Raw genomic sequence first — 17,997 nt, 5'->3', positions numbered from 1 at the left:
AAAAGAGTCTCACTCTTTTTCAGATCGTTTTCTATTACAAAAGGAAGAAACAGTGATAAACAATAAATTTCCATTAGGAATATTAATATCTATCTCACAGGCCATATGCTGCAAATATTAGAATTCACCAGAACCACAGTCCATCCCACAAGATCTTCTCTCTCAGAACTTCCCAGGAGCAAGATGCAGGCTGGCTAACTCTTCCAAAGGTGTCAATTTTGCTTGATCTCAATCCCCCCTGGCCTCATAGCTATGTTACATAATCAAAAACAGTCCTCAGGAGCAATGACAGCTGACATCAAGTTATCATGAGACAGATCACTACTAAAGAGTCAAGTCTCCTCCAAAGAATATATATGCAAGAATATCAAAGAGTAACTCATGAACTGGTCTACTGGCAGAAAATCAGTAACGTGTGCTGTCCAGACCCTGGTGGGAAGCAGGCAGGACGTGCATGCATGCACTGCATAACGTGTGTGCAGCAAGACCTGTGCTTCCCAGAACTGTCATACTTACTGCACAGGGACAGTCACTCCAGTCATCTGACAGAAGGGATACTCGACAAAACTCTTTCATTTTTGAAAGACACTTCAAGAAAAATCAATAGTTTTACCCAGAATAAAATGCTGAACAGAGAAAATTTCCTATTTTTAGTCAAATCCTGAAGCAGTAATGTGGAGTCTCATCTTGCTAGCTATGGAATGAATCTTTAAATACAATTAAGCAAAATGGCATTTATTAATACTATTTAAGGAAAAGATCTTGATAGAGATCTGTGGAAATAAAATATATCTCTATTTTTTAACAGACAAACTGAAAACAAATTAAAACAGGGCTGCAAACTGTGCTGTGCATTCTTCAAATTTTTCTTTACCTCCTCAAGTTCTTCTATACCAGCTTTGGAAAAATGGTACTTATTTTCTTCCTTCCAAGAAAAAAATTCCTTCAGTAAAACAATGGGTTATTATGTTAGGTGAATATATACAACTGGGTGAAAAGAAACTGATAAAGAAATCAAAAAGGAAATGAGCAGCCCAGATACCGAACATCCATGTCCTCAGCTGGGAATCTCATTACTGTATTAACAAGGAAGGATTCCTCAGCTCTCTATCTAGTGACAATCTGGTTTGCAAATGATGAGATGATGGAAGAAACCACAGGAGAGAAGCTGCTATCAGTTTCAGTCTGACAAGGGTAGGCAGCAGCTTCAGTCAAATCCCAAAGGAATTCAGGACAGTAAAGATGACAGTGAAGGCAAAAATGGCAGTGAAGGCCAAGTTCACAGGAGTGCTATACTTTAAATTTTATTCTTCAAGCACTGAGTGCACTGGTAAAAATCCACTTACTTTATTTTGAAGAAATAACTTTATTCTGAAGCATCCATTTCATGGCTGCTATTCTCCTTGTATGATCCCTGAAGGGAAATTCCTATTGGACCTAAAAGATGTTTCACTTGGCAGCTATAGAACAGAGCTAAGACAAAGGGTGGCTGGGTTACAGTCTCACCCAAAGGGACAAGACCTGCTATGGAAAGGGTGTGCTTTAAGGACAGGAAGGTCTTGTTGTTTTCTCAAGTTCAACTCAGTTATTTCAATCAGATTTCTTAAAACAATGTAGTATAGCTCTTGCCAATTCAACATGAGAAATTAATTAGTAGCAAGAGGCACACACATACACACTCAAGTGTAAATACGGATAATGCACTTTACACCAAACATGCTCATAGTCAGTGCAGAAAATCACCATTTCCCCTGTTTTGAATCTTTAATTTTAAGCCTTAATCCTTTTTAGTTCAAAGATCTGAAGGGTGGGTGGGAGAGAAGGCAAAAACAAGCAAGCAAGTGCACAATCAAAGAAAATTTTCTGTTTTGGACTGGTCTGTTGTGAAAAAAGCTAGTGATCTAATTCACTCTGTAAAAGAAAAGCAGTCATTAATCATGACATTTCATACTTGCCCACCAAGTGATACAGTGATTTTAAATAACTTTTAAGAGCCTCTTGCAAAGAAAAAAAAAACCTTACCTCAGTTGTTTTGCATAGTTTTGCTCAATTTCTATCCTTTCTTTTACAAATTTTGCATATTTCTCCAAGAAGTCAATGCCCCACTGTGTATGCTTGTCCAAGTTATCAAACTGATCCTTTAAAAGCAAAAGGAAACAAAATTACCCAGAATTAGTTAAGAATCACATCAGCACTAGATTTACACATCATATATTTGTAAGCTGTGCTCTGAGGGAATGCTTGCTAGTGGGGCAGAAGTCATTCAAGCTGTAAATCAGTCAAATGTGGATCAGCCATATACCAGAACAGTAGGTTTCATGTGCAGGAAGAGATCTACCTCTTTTTATAAAAACAGCTCTAAATACTTGCATGTTAAGCTGTAAGCAGCTTTTCATCACTTTCACAATGCAAATCTCTTTCTTTCATCTCAAAACCCTTTATTTCAAAAGTGCACCTTTCCCACCAAGATAACAGACCCAACCAAAGATCACTATTAGATAAATAAGAGACAGCTCACAGAAGAGATATCTGGCAGCTTTGAAACGCAGTAAGTTGTAATTTCATTGGATACAAAAACTTACTTTCACTCTTAAGATTACCCACTGAAAGAAAAGTAACAAATTTTAGCATCATGAATAAATTTTGGTGTAGTCTGCATATCGAAAAAATTTATTAAATCAAAACTATATACACAGCTCATGATCAGCTCTAACAGGAGATTCCAAAGAAAGCAAATCTGTCCTTAGTAATGAAAGTTATATCAAACTAAAGGCACAAAACAAAAAGGAGAAACAGTCAAAAATAAACTACATTTCCAAAAAAAAAAAAGTTGGAGAATTTTTAATACATTAAACCACCTTCAATCTTCCTCTCTGTATTGATCAACAGGTGGAGGATACACTAACAAGTTGACAAGACAGAACAAGTTGAAAGGTCAAAAAACAAGTGGAAATATGGGGGTTAATACTTAGGCAGGAGAAAACAAAGGTACAAAATACCACCTAGCAAATAGTTTTAGTCTAACACATACTTGCATTTTATGCTACAGTAATCCATCACAGTGACAAAATCAAGGATTTTCAGCTTAAAATAGCATTTAAAATTAGCAGTTATTTAGTAATCCAACAAGATCAATCTGTGTCCAGTAGAGGCTGAATCCAAATACACCTCACAGTAAACTTAAAAAATAAAAAGCAAAAAAAGCTAAGGAAGCAATTAAGTTCAAAGTTTAATTAACTTGCACAAAAAAAAAGTTCTGAAGGCTGTTTATCAGAGGCTATCTCTTGCAGACTCTTTGGCTTGCCTGAACCTAATGAATGATGTAAACTTCTAGCACTAGCAACTTAAATTCAATTTCAACGTGCAGTAGGATGATCTACAGCTAAATCAAAAAAATGCCATAAAATGCTGCAAGACTCAAAGAACTTGTATTCACTTAAAGAGATACCAGGTGAACACAGCTACCAACAAAAATAAAAATAATGTAACAAGATTAAGGCTGCTTTCACTACTGCCTTGTAGGTCCCAGTATCCTACACCACGGACTAACAACCACAGCCATGAACGCTTCAGTCCGATGGCATGCAAGTTCTGCCACCAAAAGCATCCATCCTGTTCTACCACCAGCCTCTGCACCACTCTCTCCACCAAAATCACAACCGCCTTCCCTGCTGTTTCATCACAGAAACAGCCAAGAGATGGGAGAGGGACTGAAGACAAGATTTCAGTGTATTTGGGAAACCGTGGCCTGTATCTCGCATTATTCTGACATGCGCACTTGGCACCAGCTGGACATTTCCACTCAAAATAGCTCATGCCAAATAAAGTGACATTTCTGATTCTGCTTTTAGAGAAGCTGCACATGCATTGTCTGAGTGTGAGAATAGGCAGACAACAACCAGGCTGTGGCATCAAACCACATTTGCAAATTTGTGTAAAAATACATCAATCTCAGAAAGCCTTTCTTTTTTATACTTCACTCATTTGTGTAATCCCTCTTACAAAATTAACCTAACATCCAAAATTAGTTTGTAAAAGATGCTTCTGGCATGAAGTCAATACCTAATACCATTAAAAAGAACTGACTTCCTTCAGCACACAGCAGAACAAAGCTTTTGCTGTCCTACTTAAGCTCTTTAGACCACAAAGCTCTCATTTGCTGCTAAGGTTTCATTAGCATTAGGGAACACCACATTACTTATGTTTCCAAACATGCAACCAGAGACAGTGGCTTTCCAAATATTTTGTTGAAAGAAAAAAAGACTCCACTGCTCAAGCTTCCTTCAAGATCTCCTATTAATATGAAAATTACATTTGACAAGCTTCATGCTTTACTACAAGCATTTAATCACTGATCATGTAACAAAAATCTCTTTTTTCCCCCAATGCCTCTTCTTCATGTGATTCTAGAAACAGTATGTTCTGTGCAAAGACAGCTTTGTTGGAGCTTCACAAACTTCACAAGTTTTCAAATTCTCTATAAACAATAAACCAGTGAATGAAAACGTCTGTGGTCATAAGAGGCACCTTACACTGTTTTGTAAAGCCACTGAGATAAATGAGCAAAAGATAAAGGCAACATCAACAAATAAGCAAAAAGGACTGGCCTTTTCAGAAAGGCTTCCAGAGGGGAGTCACAAATTTACTTATTTACTTTCAATCTCTCTCCAGAAGCTCACTTTTAAGCTCTGGGCCTCGATTAAGCAAAAAAGCTTCCTTTTTGAACTGAACACAAACAGCAAATCTTCCAGACTGCTACAAAGGAAATCAAACTAAGGTACTTAGCTAGAAATGATATCTTCAATGGAAAAAAAAAATAAGGCAATGCTGTACAGACAAGAAAACAGACCAGATAGTTTCAATAAAACTTAGGTCTGTAATTTCAAAATTAATCTATCAGTGTAGTAATTTGGCTAGCTCCTTTATAAGAAATATGAAAGCTGCATTATCAGAAAAATGTTATTAAAAAAAAATTATATCCTACAATATCTGGCTATCTACGCCTTGATAATGAAGCATGTTCTCAACAATATTTCCAAGCAAATATATATTGCTGTTTGTCTAGTAACTGCCCACACCCCTTGCCAGCTGAGTAGAAAATTTTTATAAGAAACTTTATTAAAACTTCAGCTGACTATTATTAAAGCGGTTAAGGTCAGCTAACGGATTGTGGCCCTATGTAGAAACTGCCCACTCACAAGTGGAATGTAGTCCAAAGCCTCTCCATTACAAACAAATAAATCTGACACTTGACAAGAAGTTTAAAGTAGGTCAAAACAGACTATTCCAAAACAAGTGTCACCTACCTAAATTTTACTTCCAGATTATTTACTGGAACCACAATAACATCAATGTTATAAGCACTCCAGGTTTGCAGCTCTGAACTTACCATGTGTTTGCAGATACCGGGAAGCTTTACAAAAATAGCAGCTGAAGCATCAAAGCCAAGAGTGAACCTGACTCAAACCTGCACCCAAGACAAAACAGACTCTCCTGGGTTAAACTCGAGATTTACTTTCCTCCTCTTACTGGTACTTGTTTTTTCTCCAAACAAGCCTTAAGAACCAATAAAAAGAAAAACATGGGAGATCTCTTCAGAGGGATGAGCAGGCTACAGCATAAATACTGGACGTTTAGTCTTCCCAAAGCTACCAGTCCAGACACTGGACTAGTGTGGGAGTTTCCAAAAAAAGTCATTAAACAAGATTGAGATTTTTACAGGGTTAATGTTCCCAGCTTTCACAGCCTTCAGAAAGCAATTCTACTTGTATTTAAAGCTAGGATTGTGGTATTATTCTGTAAAAAATCCTTCTGTTTCACTAATTTATTCCTTTACAGTATGTAAACTAGCTATCTGCATTAACACTGAATTGCTTTCAAATTAGTCTCCCATTTCACTGACCTCCAGACAATACAGCTGAAAGTTTTAAGAATCACATTAAGCATTGAAGTACATTGACTTACAATTTCAGAAACCTATCTCAATTAATTACATCTGCAATATCTACTTAAAAAAACCATTTTATTTGAAATGAGGATACTTTGCATTAATTATTCTACCATCATTTTATTCTCTATTGACTCAACTGTTCACCATTACTTCCATACTTTTATCTGACCAGAATTTTAGTCCACAGTTACCCAAGTGATCTTATTTGCACTTTTGAAAAACTGGCTCAAGATGAGGCTTTTTTCCCAATTTTTGTTCTCCAGGCTGCACAGCCAGTCTAAACTTCCAAGTCAGTGAGTGGGAGAATAAAAAGTCAATCCTGTCTTTTGCTCTCTAAATTCTTAACCCTTATGTAGGTTGGTATAAGGAAATATGTACTATGCCAATGTTCAGAGCATGAAAAAGCAGCAACCAGGTCTTGGTTCAGGGGAAAAAAAAAAATCAAACCACTTGGCATCAAAAAGCCCCAGCAGATTTATGGATCTAAATATTGTATTTTATTATCACCTTACAAAAAGCCGTGACTTAACCACAAAACTACAAGTACACAGAAAGCCAAGTGAGAAAATGTGAGTGATTAGATAACTTAATACCAATCTTAGCAGTTCTTGTTCACTCAATTTATGCCCATTACATCCAACTCTATTAAAGAAGTTAAATATTTTAAGTTACAAAATATTAAGTGATTCTTTAACATATTGAGATTTTATAAAACTCTTATAAAACAGCTGAATTATGAAACCTTATGCAGCTTGGGGTTTTTTCTGTTTTTTTTTTTTTTTAGATAATGATCAAGGCTTTCAAATGATTCACTGTTTTACTTGTAGGTATTGCCACATAATTTTTTTTATTTCAAAAAATGAAACAGAACAAAACTAATATCTTGCAGTGTTTGTACAAAGAACTACCTGATGTGCTACATTAAAAGTTATGGGAACCATAATCATCCATGAGTATATTAATGAGAAGTTACCAGTATAATATACTATACCTTCCCCTTTTTGTCTTCAGGACAAGTTCATTAGAAAATTGTATTTTAATTAGAGCATGTCACACTAATCTACTTCTGACAATACATTTCAGTTTCTCTTTGTGGACACCTCTTCACTGTCCGTTTTGGGTTTCTACTTTTGTCTCTATCTTTATGCATTCCTGCTTCCTTTTCTATTTTAGGATAATAGCTCTTTTATTTTACTGTCTGAACTGATTATCATTCCTTTGTATTCCTGCCTGTTTGTTTTCATAATTATCAATTTGGTCTGGACTTTCTTCCTTGCAACTGCAATGTGTTTCTTCTAACCAGGCAGACAAAAGCTGCTTCCAGCTAAACAGTACTTTATCTTTTCAAAACACCCTGTTAGCTTCACGTCTAAAAACTAACAAAGAGCTGTTATACCAAGAACAAAAAATTAAGTGTTTTGCTTTTCTGCTTTCTACAAGTTCTGGATTGTAGCTCCACAATCCAGACTAATCTGCAAATCGTACCTCATTCTTCTCCAAAAACAATCTAGGTATTACAGCTGAGAGAGGAAAAAATGTTCTGTGAGCAAACTTAAAGGCTAAGTATTTTATAGACTAAAAGATTAATATCAATTAGAAGGTTCAGGGCTGCAATATCAAAAGCCATCAAATGCATAAAGTGACACTGGAAATAAAGCAGAGGCACTCAGACTAAGATGAGGAAAAATAGGTTACATGCTCATATCCATAAACAGTACTTTACATTTTAATTTCATATTAAAGCAGAAGTTCACTATAGATTGTACAGGATACTATGAAGAAAATCTGCTAGTCTTTTTGAGTCTTGAAAAGAGGAATACTTCCTAAAAAGAATTTCTGAAAACAGCTTGTAGGTTGCCATTCAGGACATGGAGCTATTTTACTTGCAAAAATTAAGACACTGGTATTAACAGTACACTATGTTGTAGCTTGAAAATATTTAAGAGAAGCTCTGCTAGAAATGCACAGTGCTTAAAATGCAAAGGGAAAACAACAGGAATTTAAAAATCACTTCTAGCTGGATAAAATACTACTTTGCTCTGATTAATGAAGAATTAATAAATTCATAGTATCAACACAGTATGAAAAATCTATTTGCCTTTTAAGCTTTAGCATATATTTTTGAAAAGCAGTATATCTGTCAACTTTAATTTTGAAAAGTCAGTTTCTATGATTAGAGAAACATTTGCATGATAAAGTGACCAGAAGGCTCAAAAAAGTACAGAACCTCTGGAGATCTGGCTACACTCTAAGATAATGCATACAGTAAATCAGCTTTCTAAAGCAGTGCTAAAAATGGAGAGCTGCAATTGAGGAAGAGAAAGACAAAGACTGTTCTTCCCAATAAAGATGTCCTCAGACCAGCAGCAAAGGAACTGCTTTGGAAACTCCAGATCAAAGTCAGGTCTGGCAGAAGGGGATGTCTTCCTTGAGACCTAACAACTTCACACGTATGACACATTTAGTTTCCAGGAAAGAGCAGGAATCTGCCATAGACAGAATATGTATGGAAACATTTTAGACTGCTTTTGAAATGAGCAGCCATAATTACAAAAGAATCAAGTTCTGCTTCTAGAGATTAACAGATCAGCTGAAAAACATTAGAGATTACAGCTGTGCACCCTAGTTCACCCATGCCACTGAATGGATCAGAGCTGGACTAATCATTAGACTTTACCAGCAACAGTTTCCTACCAGCAGCATGAACTGATTGAAAAAGTTCACAACTGGGACAAGGAACACCAATTTTAAGGCATAAGAGGAAAAAAACATGCTGCCACAGAGGGGATCTCATCAACCACTCCTATTTGCCCTGTTAATGAATAATCTCCAGAATTCTTCAGGTTCTTAACAGATGGTTGCATTCATAAGAACTAGAACAGTATCTATGCCTCACTGCACCATGATGCAAAGTGAAGTAAGGAAATTGTCACTTCTGTGCAGTACCTACAGGTGTGCCCTCTTCTTTACTCAGATGACCCCGCTCTGTAGTTCCACAGCCTGCCACACACTGCAGGGAGGGCTGTTCCCTAAACACATCACATCTTCCTCCCCAGGAAGTTCTACCAACACAGTGTGTAGTAGCCAGAACACAATTCCAGGCCTCCTTCCTCTCTGCTACCCATCATAGCCTCTTCACACTGCACTTGTCAGTGAACAGACTCCACTGTGGGTGTGTATCTGCTATAACATCGTTACCTACAAGCTAGGAAGGAGGTAAGTACTGTGTCCCAAGCAGTCAGAAGGGGTTCCCTTACCACCACCACTTGAGAAAAATACAAACACACACACTCTCATATGAAGTATCACTAGAATACATACCTATATAAAATATAGATCAGGAAATCCTACTTTTTAAACTCGATCAGAACCCACTCACTTATCTTTCAATAACCCCCTTAATTTCATTCAACTTGTAATCGGGAAGATTTTTTTTTTTTAAAGAAACTTAGCCAGATTTTTTTCTCATATGTCCTTAATAGAGATTGTTACACTACTTGAGTTTTATCTGCATTTGAACCAAAGCTTAATTCCGAAACACATTCTATTTTAAGCTTAATTCCGAAACATATTCTATTTTAAGCTTAATTCCCACACTAATTTAAAACAGACTATTTTCAAACATCTCTATCCAAGACAATAGCAGATCACAAACCATGTATTTTCCAACATTATTGAATTAAAATAGTTGCCATCTTAACACAGGGGCCATATTACACTTGCCTTGTATATACAAAGGATATAATTATGTCCATTCCCTTAAATACCAAGAAATCTTATTTTCACCATAGCCAAGCCAGAAAACAGGCACTTCCTGAGTCTTCTGGGAATGGCTGAAGGTTGCTAATAAACAGACTGAAGCATAAGTACATTTTAGTCCTAGTTATGTCACTTGAAATAGGAGACAGGAAGACTATGTTTAACCCTAAATGAAGTAAGTGTGATATCATGCATCACAGTAAAAAAATGCTACTACTGTTTGTACAATACTTAGAGATGCTGTTGCTCATTATAAGAAATATCTCAAGAAAATCCCATCTTTCCAGTAACGCTAGAATAACAGATTATAAGGCAGTGAGGCTATAAATCAACAGAGCAGCAGAATACTGAATCAACAGCCATGTGAGGCCTCATGTGAAACAGAAGTTCTGTGCAAAACCTGCACATTTACTGCATGATTAATGGTAGCCTACAGAAAATCTGCAAGAACAAATTATCTGCCTTGGAAAACACTGATGCAAGACTTCTATTTTTGACTTTCATTTTTGTGTAAATAATCATTTAGTTCTTCAGTTACAAAATATTATTACATGACTTGACACTACTCTACGTACAAGGTGAATGTTTCAGTGTATGACTAAAGAACCCTTGATGAAACTACTGAAACCTTTCAAAACTTTTAAATGCCTCTCCATCAATTACAGATACTTCCACAATATTATTAAAAATGCATCCATGGGAGACTTGACTGAGCAAGCAGCTCCCCAATTCTTGCACATGCAACTTAATCTGTTTTTGCATTCCGAAGGATCTGTTTTTTCAAAATTTGTACAAACAAGAAAGGGATCTCACCTACTGACAACTTCTTCAGTGAAGGGTTAAATTCCTGCTCTGGCCAGTCTGGCACAGCATCTAACAAGCACAGTCTGCACTGCATTTTTCCTCTCCATACATTAAGGGAGTGAACAGTGCACTCAAGACAAGAAGGGAGTAGTCTTGATGTTACAAAGCGAGGCAATAGGGGTAATGTGGAAGGTTTCCACATTACAGAACACCAAGATGCCCTACATCACAAATTTAGAAAACAAGATCCACCAGCTCTGCATGTGCACACACAACTCTGTACAAGTTGTATTACAACATGTCCAGCTGCAATACCACGAGACCCAGCTTACACTGCACTATTTAGCGAGTTTTACTGAACTGAAATGTGACATTTTAAATGACTTAGTTTGCATATTATTTGGAGGCTATTCTATAGACTTTGGTACAGTTTAAAACTATAACAGGGTCACAGTTCTGAATGCATCAGAAAGCCAAGATGCCTGATACAAATTTAAAACAAGGAAGTACTTTCTTCCAGATGGGGGAGGTGAAAAAGAAGGAAGAATAGCAACTTCCCTCTCATCCAAATATCACTTCCCTGTATTTATCTGCTCAGCTATTAAGCAGACTGTAGGATACAATTTTCAACTGACTTAAATGTTACAAACTGTTTAACAAATATGATGGAGAAATCCCATGCAGACAAGTGAATTTAGTGTGTTTCACCCTTAAAAGATGCATCTTTAGGCTTTGTCTCAATAGAATATTCAGAAAGAACAGAACCTATCTAGTATAGGTTGAACCATATGTTTATGATTCTGACAATTAGGGCAAATAGAGTGTAAAAATACCTATACAGAATCCAGGCACTGAGTATCACCAGCAGAACTTCATTTTAACAGATAGCAAGGTATATTCCTTATAACTTTCCTCATATGTATTTAATGAAGGTGCACATAGAATCTTAAACTCTTGTCAACAGTTCCCTAAAAAACACATTTCATGGCACTATTTCTACACAGCGACTGAGTGAACAATGAACTCATAAAATAAAAGTTACAGGACAAGAATATAACAAACATATCCTGCTCTAAACTTTATTTCTCACAATAGTTGTAATTACAATACCCAGTAAAACAACAAAAATTCGGTACAGGAGTAATATATATTGGTTCTTCTTGTAACATGAATCTTTTAGCTCCAAGCACAGAGACCCAGACAAAACCTCCTCATTCAGCATAGCTCTGATAAACTGTCTCAACTACTCTCCCCTCCTACATCCAGAAGCTGTAGTTAATCCAGCTGGAATATGAGAAGGTATTTCCTAGTGTTACTATCAGCTCCCATCAGAAAAATTTTAGACAAAGGCATAAACCTTTTATTTGTTGCTATTGGTATTCAAAAGATACAATTGTAACTTCATAGCTTGCCAACAAATATTTGCTCTTCTAAACCACTCAGTAAGATACCTATACACAAGTATTTTGATCAGCCCTTCAATTTTATTGAATAAATCATTAGCCTTTTATGGTGTAGGACAGGCTGCAAATACGAACAGAATTAATCACCATGGACTGTTCTGAGCACACTCCCCACTAAAAGGGAGCAGACACTGTTCAGTACTTCAGAAAAGCAGAGATCACGGGACCAGTTATGTAAATAGTTACAGAACTGGAAGGCTGATAACTGATTTGCCATATGCTGTTTGTTTTGTCAACCCAATGAGCAAGAGGATTTTTCTGTAACAAGTCCTACCGAAAAGTGAACTTCCCTTTCCAGTGTCACCTGTGAACACACTTCAGAGTTCAAGAGAAAGACTATAGAAGCCACATCTTCTTCCCTTCACACATATATTCCTAACAACAGTAAATATTTTTCAAACTTGATTATAAAACCAGATCCATACACTTAAGAAGAAATTAACATGAAAGAAAATTAGAGCCTTCCTCTATTCTTTGGAACATTATTTCAGACAGATAAATATCCTGACAGAAAACAAACCAAATGCATACACAAACACCAGCACAAGAAAACAACACCCAAAACCAGAAACCCAAAACGAAATGAAAACCACTACCACCCCCCATGTCCTTCATTTGCAATGGAATCTACTGTACTCGTTGTTTTTGAAGCAAAATCTGTAGTAACATTAACGTAACTGAATAAAGAATTTAAACCAAAACCAGATGTTATTACTGGCACCTTCAAAACAGTGGAATTTTTCAAGATTTTGTGATTCAGATAACATTAAAATGTAAGCAAATAATGCTGAGTATCAGTTTCTCTCAGAGATTTTAAGATATAAGCTCAGAAATACACAGTAAAGGCCTATATTTCACCACAGATGTCGAAATCATAACCTGTATTGTAAGAATAACATTATTTATAAAACCTTTCTTTCTAGTAGAAATGTACTTCCTCTGATAAATCAAATAGTACAAAAATACATACTTTTTCCTTAAATTACAAAGAAAACAAGAAGAATTATGTAATTTAACCATAAGCATTTGCACTTCCATTAAAAAAGTTACAATTTCAAAAAGGTAAAACTACCTTATTACAGCATATTTGAACACTGAAGTTGCATATACAAAAGCTGAGTACAGGCTTCAGTGTTCTGAAAAGAAAACCCACACTTTTGAACCGTCAGAGCTAGGTTCCTCATTCTTTCCAAAACATGTACCAAGTCCAAACTCTTAACAGCTCATTCTTCATAGTGTTCCTGTAATCCAGCACGTTAAAAAGACAGTGGAGTTCATAAATACATTCTGCACCACTTCAGGAACTCCATATTGAAAGCAAGTAAATTTATAGCATAATCAGTGTCCATACTTCTGAAGCAATTCAGTACTTGCATTCAGGACAGAAATAAACATGAACAATAGGGTCACACTGGCAATAGTGACACCAGACTGCACCAATTTCCTGTTTGAGAGCCAATTTCTTTTTGAGAGTCAAATGAATAGACAACATAGAAATTAAAAGGTACTTCAGCAGAAGCAGTTATTTCCTTCCTGACTAAACTGATAAAACCAGAAGGGTATTCACACTATAATCCAGTGGAGATCTCAATGGTATGGATGAACAAGCACCAAATCTCAGTACTTTATTTGTGACTGGACCTCAGTGTTGAAAACTGGGCCCAGTATTTTCAGCTTATTTATCAATGAGCTGCAAGAGGGGCTGATGCCTCCTCAGCACATTTGCTGGTGACACAAAGCTGGGAGGAGAGGCCAGCACCCAGGGGCTGTGCAGCCCTTCAGAAGGGCCTCCAAGGCTGGAGAGGGGCACAGAAGAATCACCTGAATTTACAAAGGCAAATGCAGGCTCCTTCTCCTGGGGAGGAACAACCCCAGGCACCAGCACAGGCTGGGGGCTGACCTGCTGGAGAGCAGCTCTGCAGAGAAGGACCTGGGGGCCCTGGTGGACAAGAAGCTGTCCATGAGCCAGCAGTGCCAAGGACAATGCCAGGAAAAGCATCGTGAGTGTGCCAAGGGAGGTGATCCTGCCCCTGTGCGCAGACCCAGGGAGGCACGTCTGAGCTGCTGTGCCCAGCTCTGGGCTCCTCGGCGCCAGACAGACAGGGAGCTCCTCACAGGGCTGGCACAGGACAACAGGGGCGACCAAGGGACTGGAGCATCCAGCAGGAGCGGCTGGGGCTGCTCAGCCCAGAGGTGACCGAGAGGCGCCTCACCAGAGCCCTGCGCGTGCGAAGGGAGGCGGCGCAGGACGGGCCCAGGCGCTGCCAAGCAGCAGGACAAGAGACCAGGGACACAAACTGATGCACAGAAAGTTCCACCTGAACACGAGGAAGAAGTTCTTTACCCTGAGGGTGACTGAGCACTGCAACAGATTGCCCAGAGGGTGTGGAGTCTCTCTCGCTGGAGATATTCCAGAACTGCCGTGATGCAACCCTGTGCAGCGTGCGGTGGAATGACCTTGCCTGAGCAGGGAGCTTGGACCACTGCAGTCCCTTCCAACCTTACCCATTCCGTGATTCTGTGACTGAAATAGAAGCATCTTTGCCAGTTTCTTCCTCTCATAATTTCTCAGGATTTTTTATTCTTCTAATTTTTTTCAACTCTTCTTCATTCACTACTTTCCTTTCCATTCCTTCTTTAACCCTCGTTTGCACTGCTTACCCTTCTGACGTAACTTTTTAGAGTAACTGTTTACTCTAAAAGCAGATACTGAGAACATTCTTCCTGCCTTAATAAAGAAATACTGTGGGAATCCAACTTAACAGCAGCATTTTAAACACTGTGCTAATTCTCTACTCCATGCAAAGCATCTTGTTCCACTGATCACAGCCACAGAAAAACTACTACTGTAGTAATAATTACTAGGTTTCCCTCCTAATGACTTTTCAGTATTACCAAATCAGAAGTAATAAAAACAGTAAAAAGTACTCAATGATATAATACAGATGAAGTTCAAAATTCAACTGCAGCAAATACTGCAGATCAGAACAGTAATTTACTACAAATTCACTATGTAGAATCATAGAATGGCTTGGGTTGGAGAAGACTTTAAAGATCATGTTGTTCCAAACCCCTGCCACTAGACCAGGTCACTCAGAGCCTCACCCAGCCTGGCCTTGAGCGCCTCCAGAATTCTGTACTTTTACTTTCCTTTGAAAATACAGTTCTACCCAAAGAACCCCATGAAACTTAACACTCCTTATTACACAATGATCTGGAAGTAGAAGTGGCAGCCTTTTTGTCACCTAAAGATATAACCTTTCCTGTACTTTATGTCATTGCCACACCACATTCATTATGTCCTTTATGGTAAACCTAATTATTTGTGATTTCATTCTTCAACATGAAGTGCTACTCATGTCTTTACTAAGCACTCATTTCACCAGCAAAATATCAACCACCAAATCTCTGTAAATAATCAATGGTCTAGGAACTGTCAAAGAAACACTAAAGAAACTCTGACAAGCAGCCTTAAATATTGAATAAAGCATGACATAATGAGAAAACTAAAATCCAATTCTTTCATACTGCATAAAACTGTTATATCTTTTATTACATTGACTATAAAACTGAAACCATCTAATTGCACATGGGAGTTTCAACTTTGTTTTTAACATTACGGGCTTGATTAAAAAAACACTGAAAATTGATGTTTCATATCTGGAGAACCTTAACACTTCATATCTTAGCAAAAACATTTTAAACTGAGTGATTAAATCAAGCCAACTTGTAATCAAAAACACATCGTGATTTTGTGGTAGAAAAAAATTAAAGCAAGTGCCTTTTCCCCAAGTGTCTCTTTTTTTAGTTTTTATGTCATTACATATCATTGTGTAAAACCATGCATATCTTTTAGAAAGAAAATTAATAAAACTAAAATGAAATGTAATTAATTAATTTAATTAATTTAATTAATTTGTAACAACATTCTGAATTCAGTACATCTTCAGCATATACGGAAAATTAAAGACACCAGACAACTACTTTTTTCCTAAAGAGAATGATTTGGGAAGGAAACTATTTGTTATTACTGTCCCCATCAGCCTCAGAGAAATACTAAATATTTAAAATATTCAAAAGATAATTTATCAAAATATATTTGACTAAATTTTGAGTGTTCATATGGTATCACATACCGTATCACAAAAAAAGTCACAAGGATTAATTTCCCAGATGCCCTAAAATGCTTTATAAGAATATGCAAAATTACTACATTTTTTAAGGGAGCAGAATGCCCAATTTGCATTTAAAAAATCACAAGGCTAATTGTGAAAACAATATTTGTTTTCATATCATAAAAAAGCATAAACAAAATACTTAACTGATAAATTGAAATACATTAAGTATTTTACATCAAGATTAAGTACATCCACTACCAAGTTACAAAGCAGATTAGTAAACTGAAACAAAGGCAGCAAAACTGGATAAAGTAAAAGTTTAGACTATATTATCTTAACTTCTCAGCAGTACCCTGAAACAGCACTTTAGCAATTACATTCCAATGCAGTTTTCAGAATGCTAGATTTCTTCTGTTTCTTAACTCTGATGTAACCTCACTCTTCTGTGAATTGAAAATAATCTTATACAGTCTACAAAGACTTCTGCAGGGAAAGAAATACAGAAGAGAATGATTACTGCTTACAATTTGACCTTCTCATCTGAATCATCTAGAGAACTAGACTTGAGCCCAAATCACTTAAATGAATATAACCCTGATGTTAATGTCATGGAACACGGGTTAAGTCTTGGTATTTCCTAAATTGCAAAAAGAAAGCCTATACTTTATATATTTTCTTTTCAGTTCCCAAAGTTCTACTGGACTTGGTTCTACTGTAATTGTTAAAAATACAGTTTTCAAACTAGTTTTTATATATACAAGCATGAATCAACTGACATGAGATGTACCCTGCACTAGTGGCATTAGTCCACCAGGCTGGCACACATCTAGCATTAGTCCATTAGGATGGAAAAACTCATTTGCTATTAACCTGCTGCAATTAGAGTACACTCCTGATAATAAAATTAAAGTTTCTTTTTTTTTTTTTCCTTTTCTGGTTACATACAAACAATCAAAAACTTTTATGACTCTCAAGAATACATAGTAGCACAAAATAAATACCTGAATTTCCAGCATTCCACAAACCAGTTCATTCATACAAACAAATATATCAACTAGTTACTTCATAGAAAAATATTGTCTCTATGAAGTAACTAGTTACATAGAGACACATATTGTCTCTATGAAGTAACTGTTGATAACAATTTTGTTATCAACAATAACATGAGAGCAATTTACAAATAATTTAATGCTCTCTATACTGTTGTGATTCTCAGCACCCACCTTAAATGGTTGTCACCAACATCAGTGTAATTTGCTATACTTCCATGTTAAAATCATGCTGAGATAACATGTACTAATATCTTAACAATAATACTTTTAACTAAGCCATGTATGTGATTGACACAGAATTTTGTTGCTCAAGATTATTGCAAACATTTCACATCAAGGATTGCAAACTCAACAATCAACTAAAATGCAAATTAAAATGTTTTTCACCCATGCTGAAAAATAGTTTTTCCCACTTCAATAAAGAACTGGGAAGACTACACAATACACTTATCCCAACATCTGCACAGTCATTTCTGATTTCTGAATCTGTGTATCTTGGAAATAATTCCTCAAATTTTTACAACTCTAATGTATAAACTAGTAATATATTTTTGCAATAAACAGGTGTAATAGGTAAAGAACTCTAATAGAAACAAGTAGATTCCCAGAAATTACAGCAGAAAACTGAGCAGGAGTTAAACTGGACCACAACATCAATAAATGCACAGTTAGTAGGCAAATACTGACATGAAATCAGACACATAAAATTGTGAAGAAAATATTGAATGAAGGTTTTTTTCCAAGATGTAACTTAGGATTCCTAATATTACTGTAGGGCAACAGCACACCAAATGTAATTCAAATAACTACTTGCACCTGAAACAGTAAAGTTTCCAGCCAGATGAATGTCA

General features: G+C 36.6%; 1 protein-coding gene across 3 annotated transcripts in view; it reads right to left on the bottom strand.

Annotated features, from left to right (window-relative positions):
• The window catches only part of FNBP1L (formin binding protein 1 like), a 56,790-nt gene that overhangs the window by 26,199 nt on the left and 12,594 nt on the right, over positions 1–17,997 (bottom strand). For all 3 annotated transcript variants that reach the window (XM_077785451.1, XM_077785450.1, XM_077785452.1), the window contains exon 2: positions 2,023–2,138. In XM_077785451.1, coding sequence (XP_077641577.1) covers positions 2,023–2,138 — 116 coding nt within the window. The remainder of the gene's footprint in view (positions 1–2,022; positions 2,139–17,997) is intronic.

Source organism: Lonchura striata, chromosome 9 (genome assembly GCF_046129695.1).
Source record: "Lonchura striata isolate bLonStr1 chromosome 9, bLonStr1.mat, whole genome shotgun sequence".
NCBI classification, from domain to species: Eukaryota; Metazoa; Chordata; class Aves; order Passeriformes; family Estrildidae; genus Lonchura; species Lonchura striata.
The sequence above is the reverse complement of the archived record's forward strand: the minus strand, read 5'-3'. Positions and strand labels throughout refer to the sequence as shown.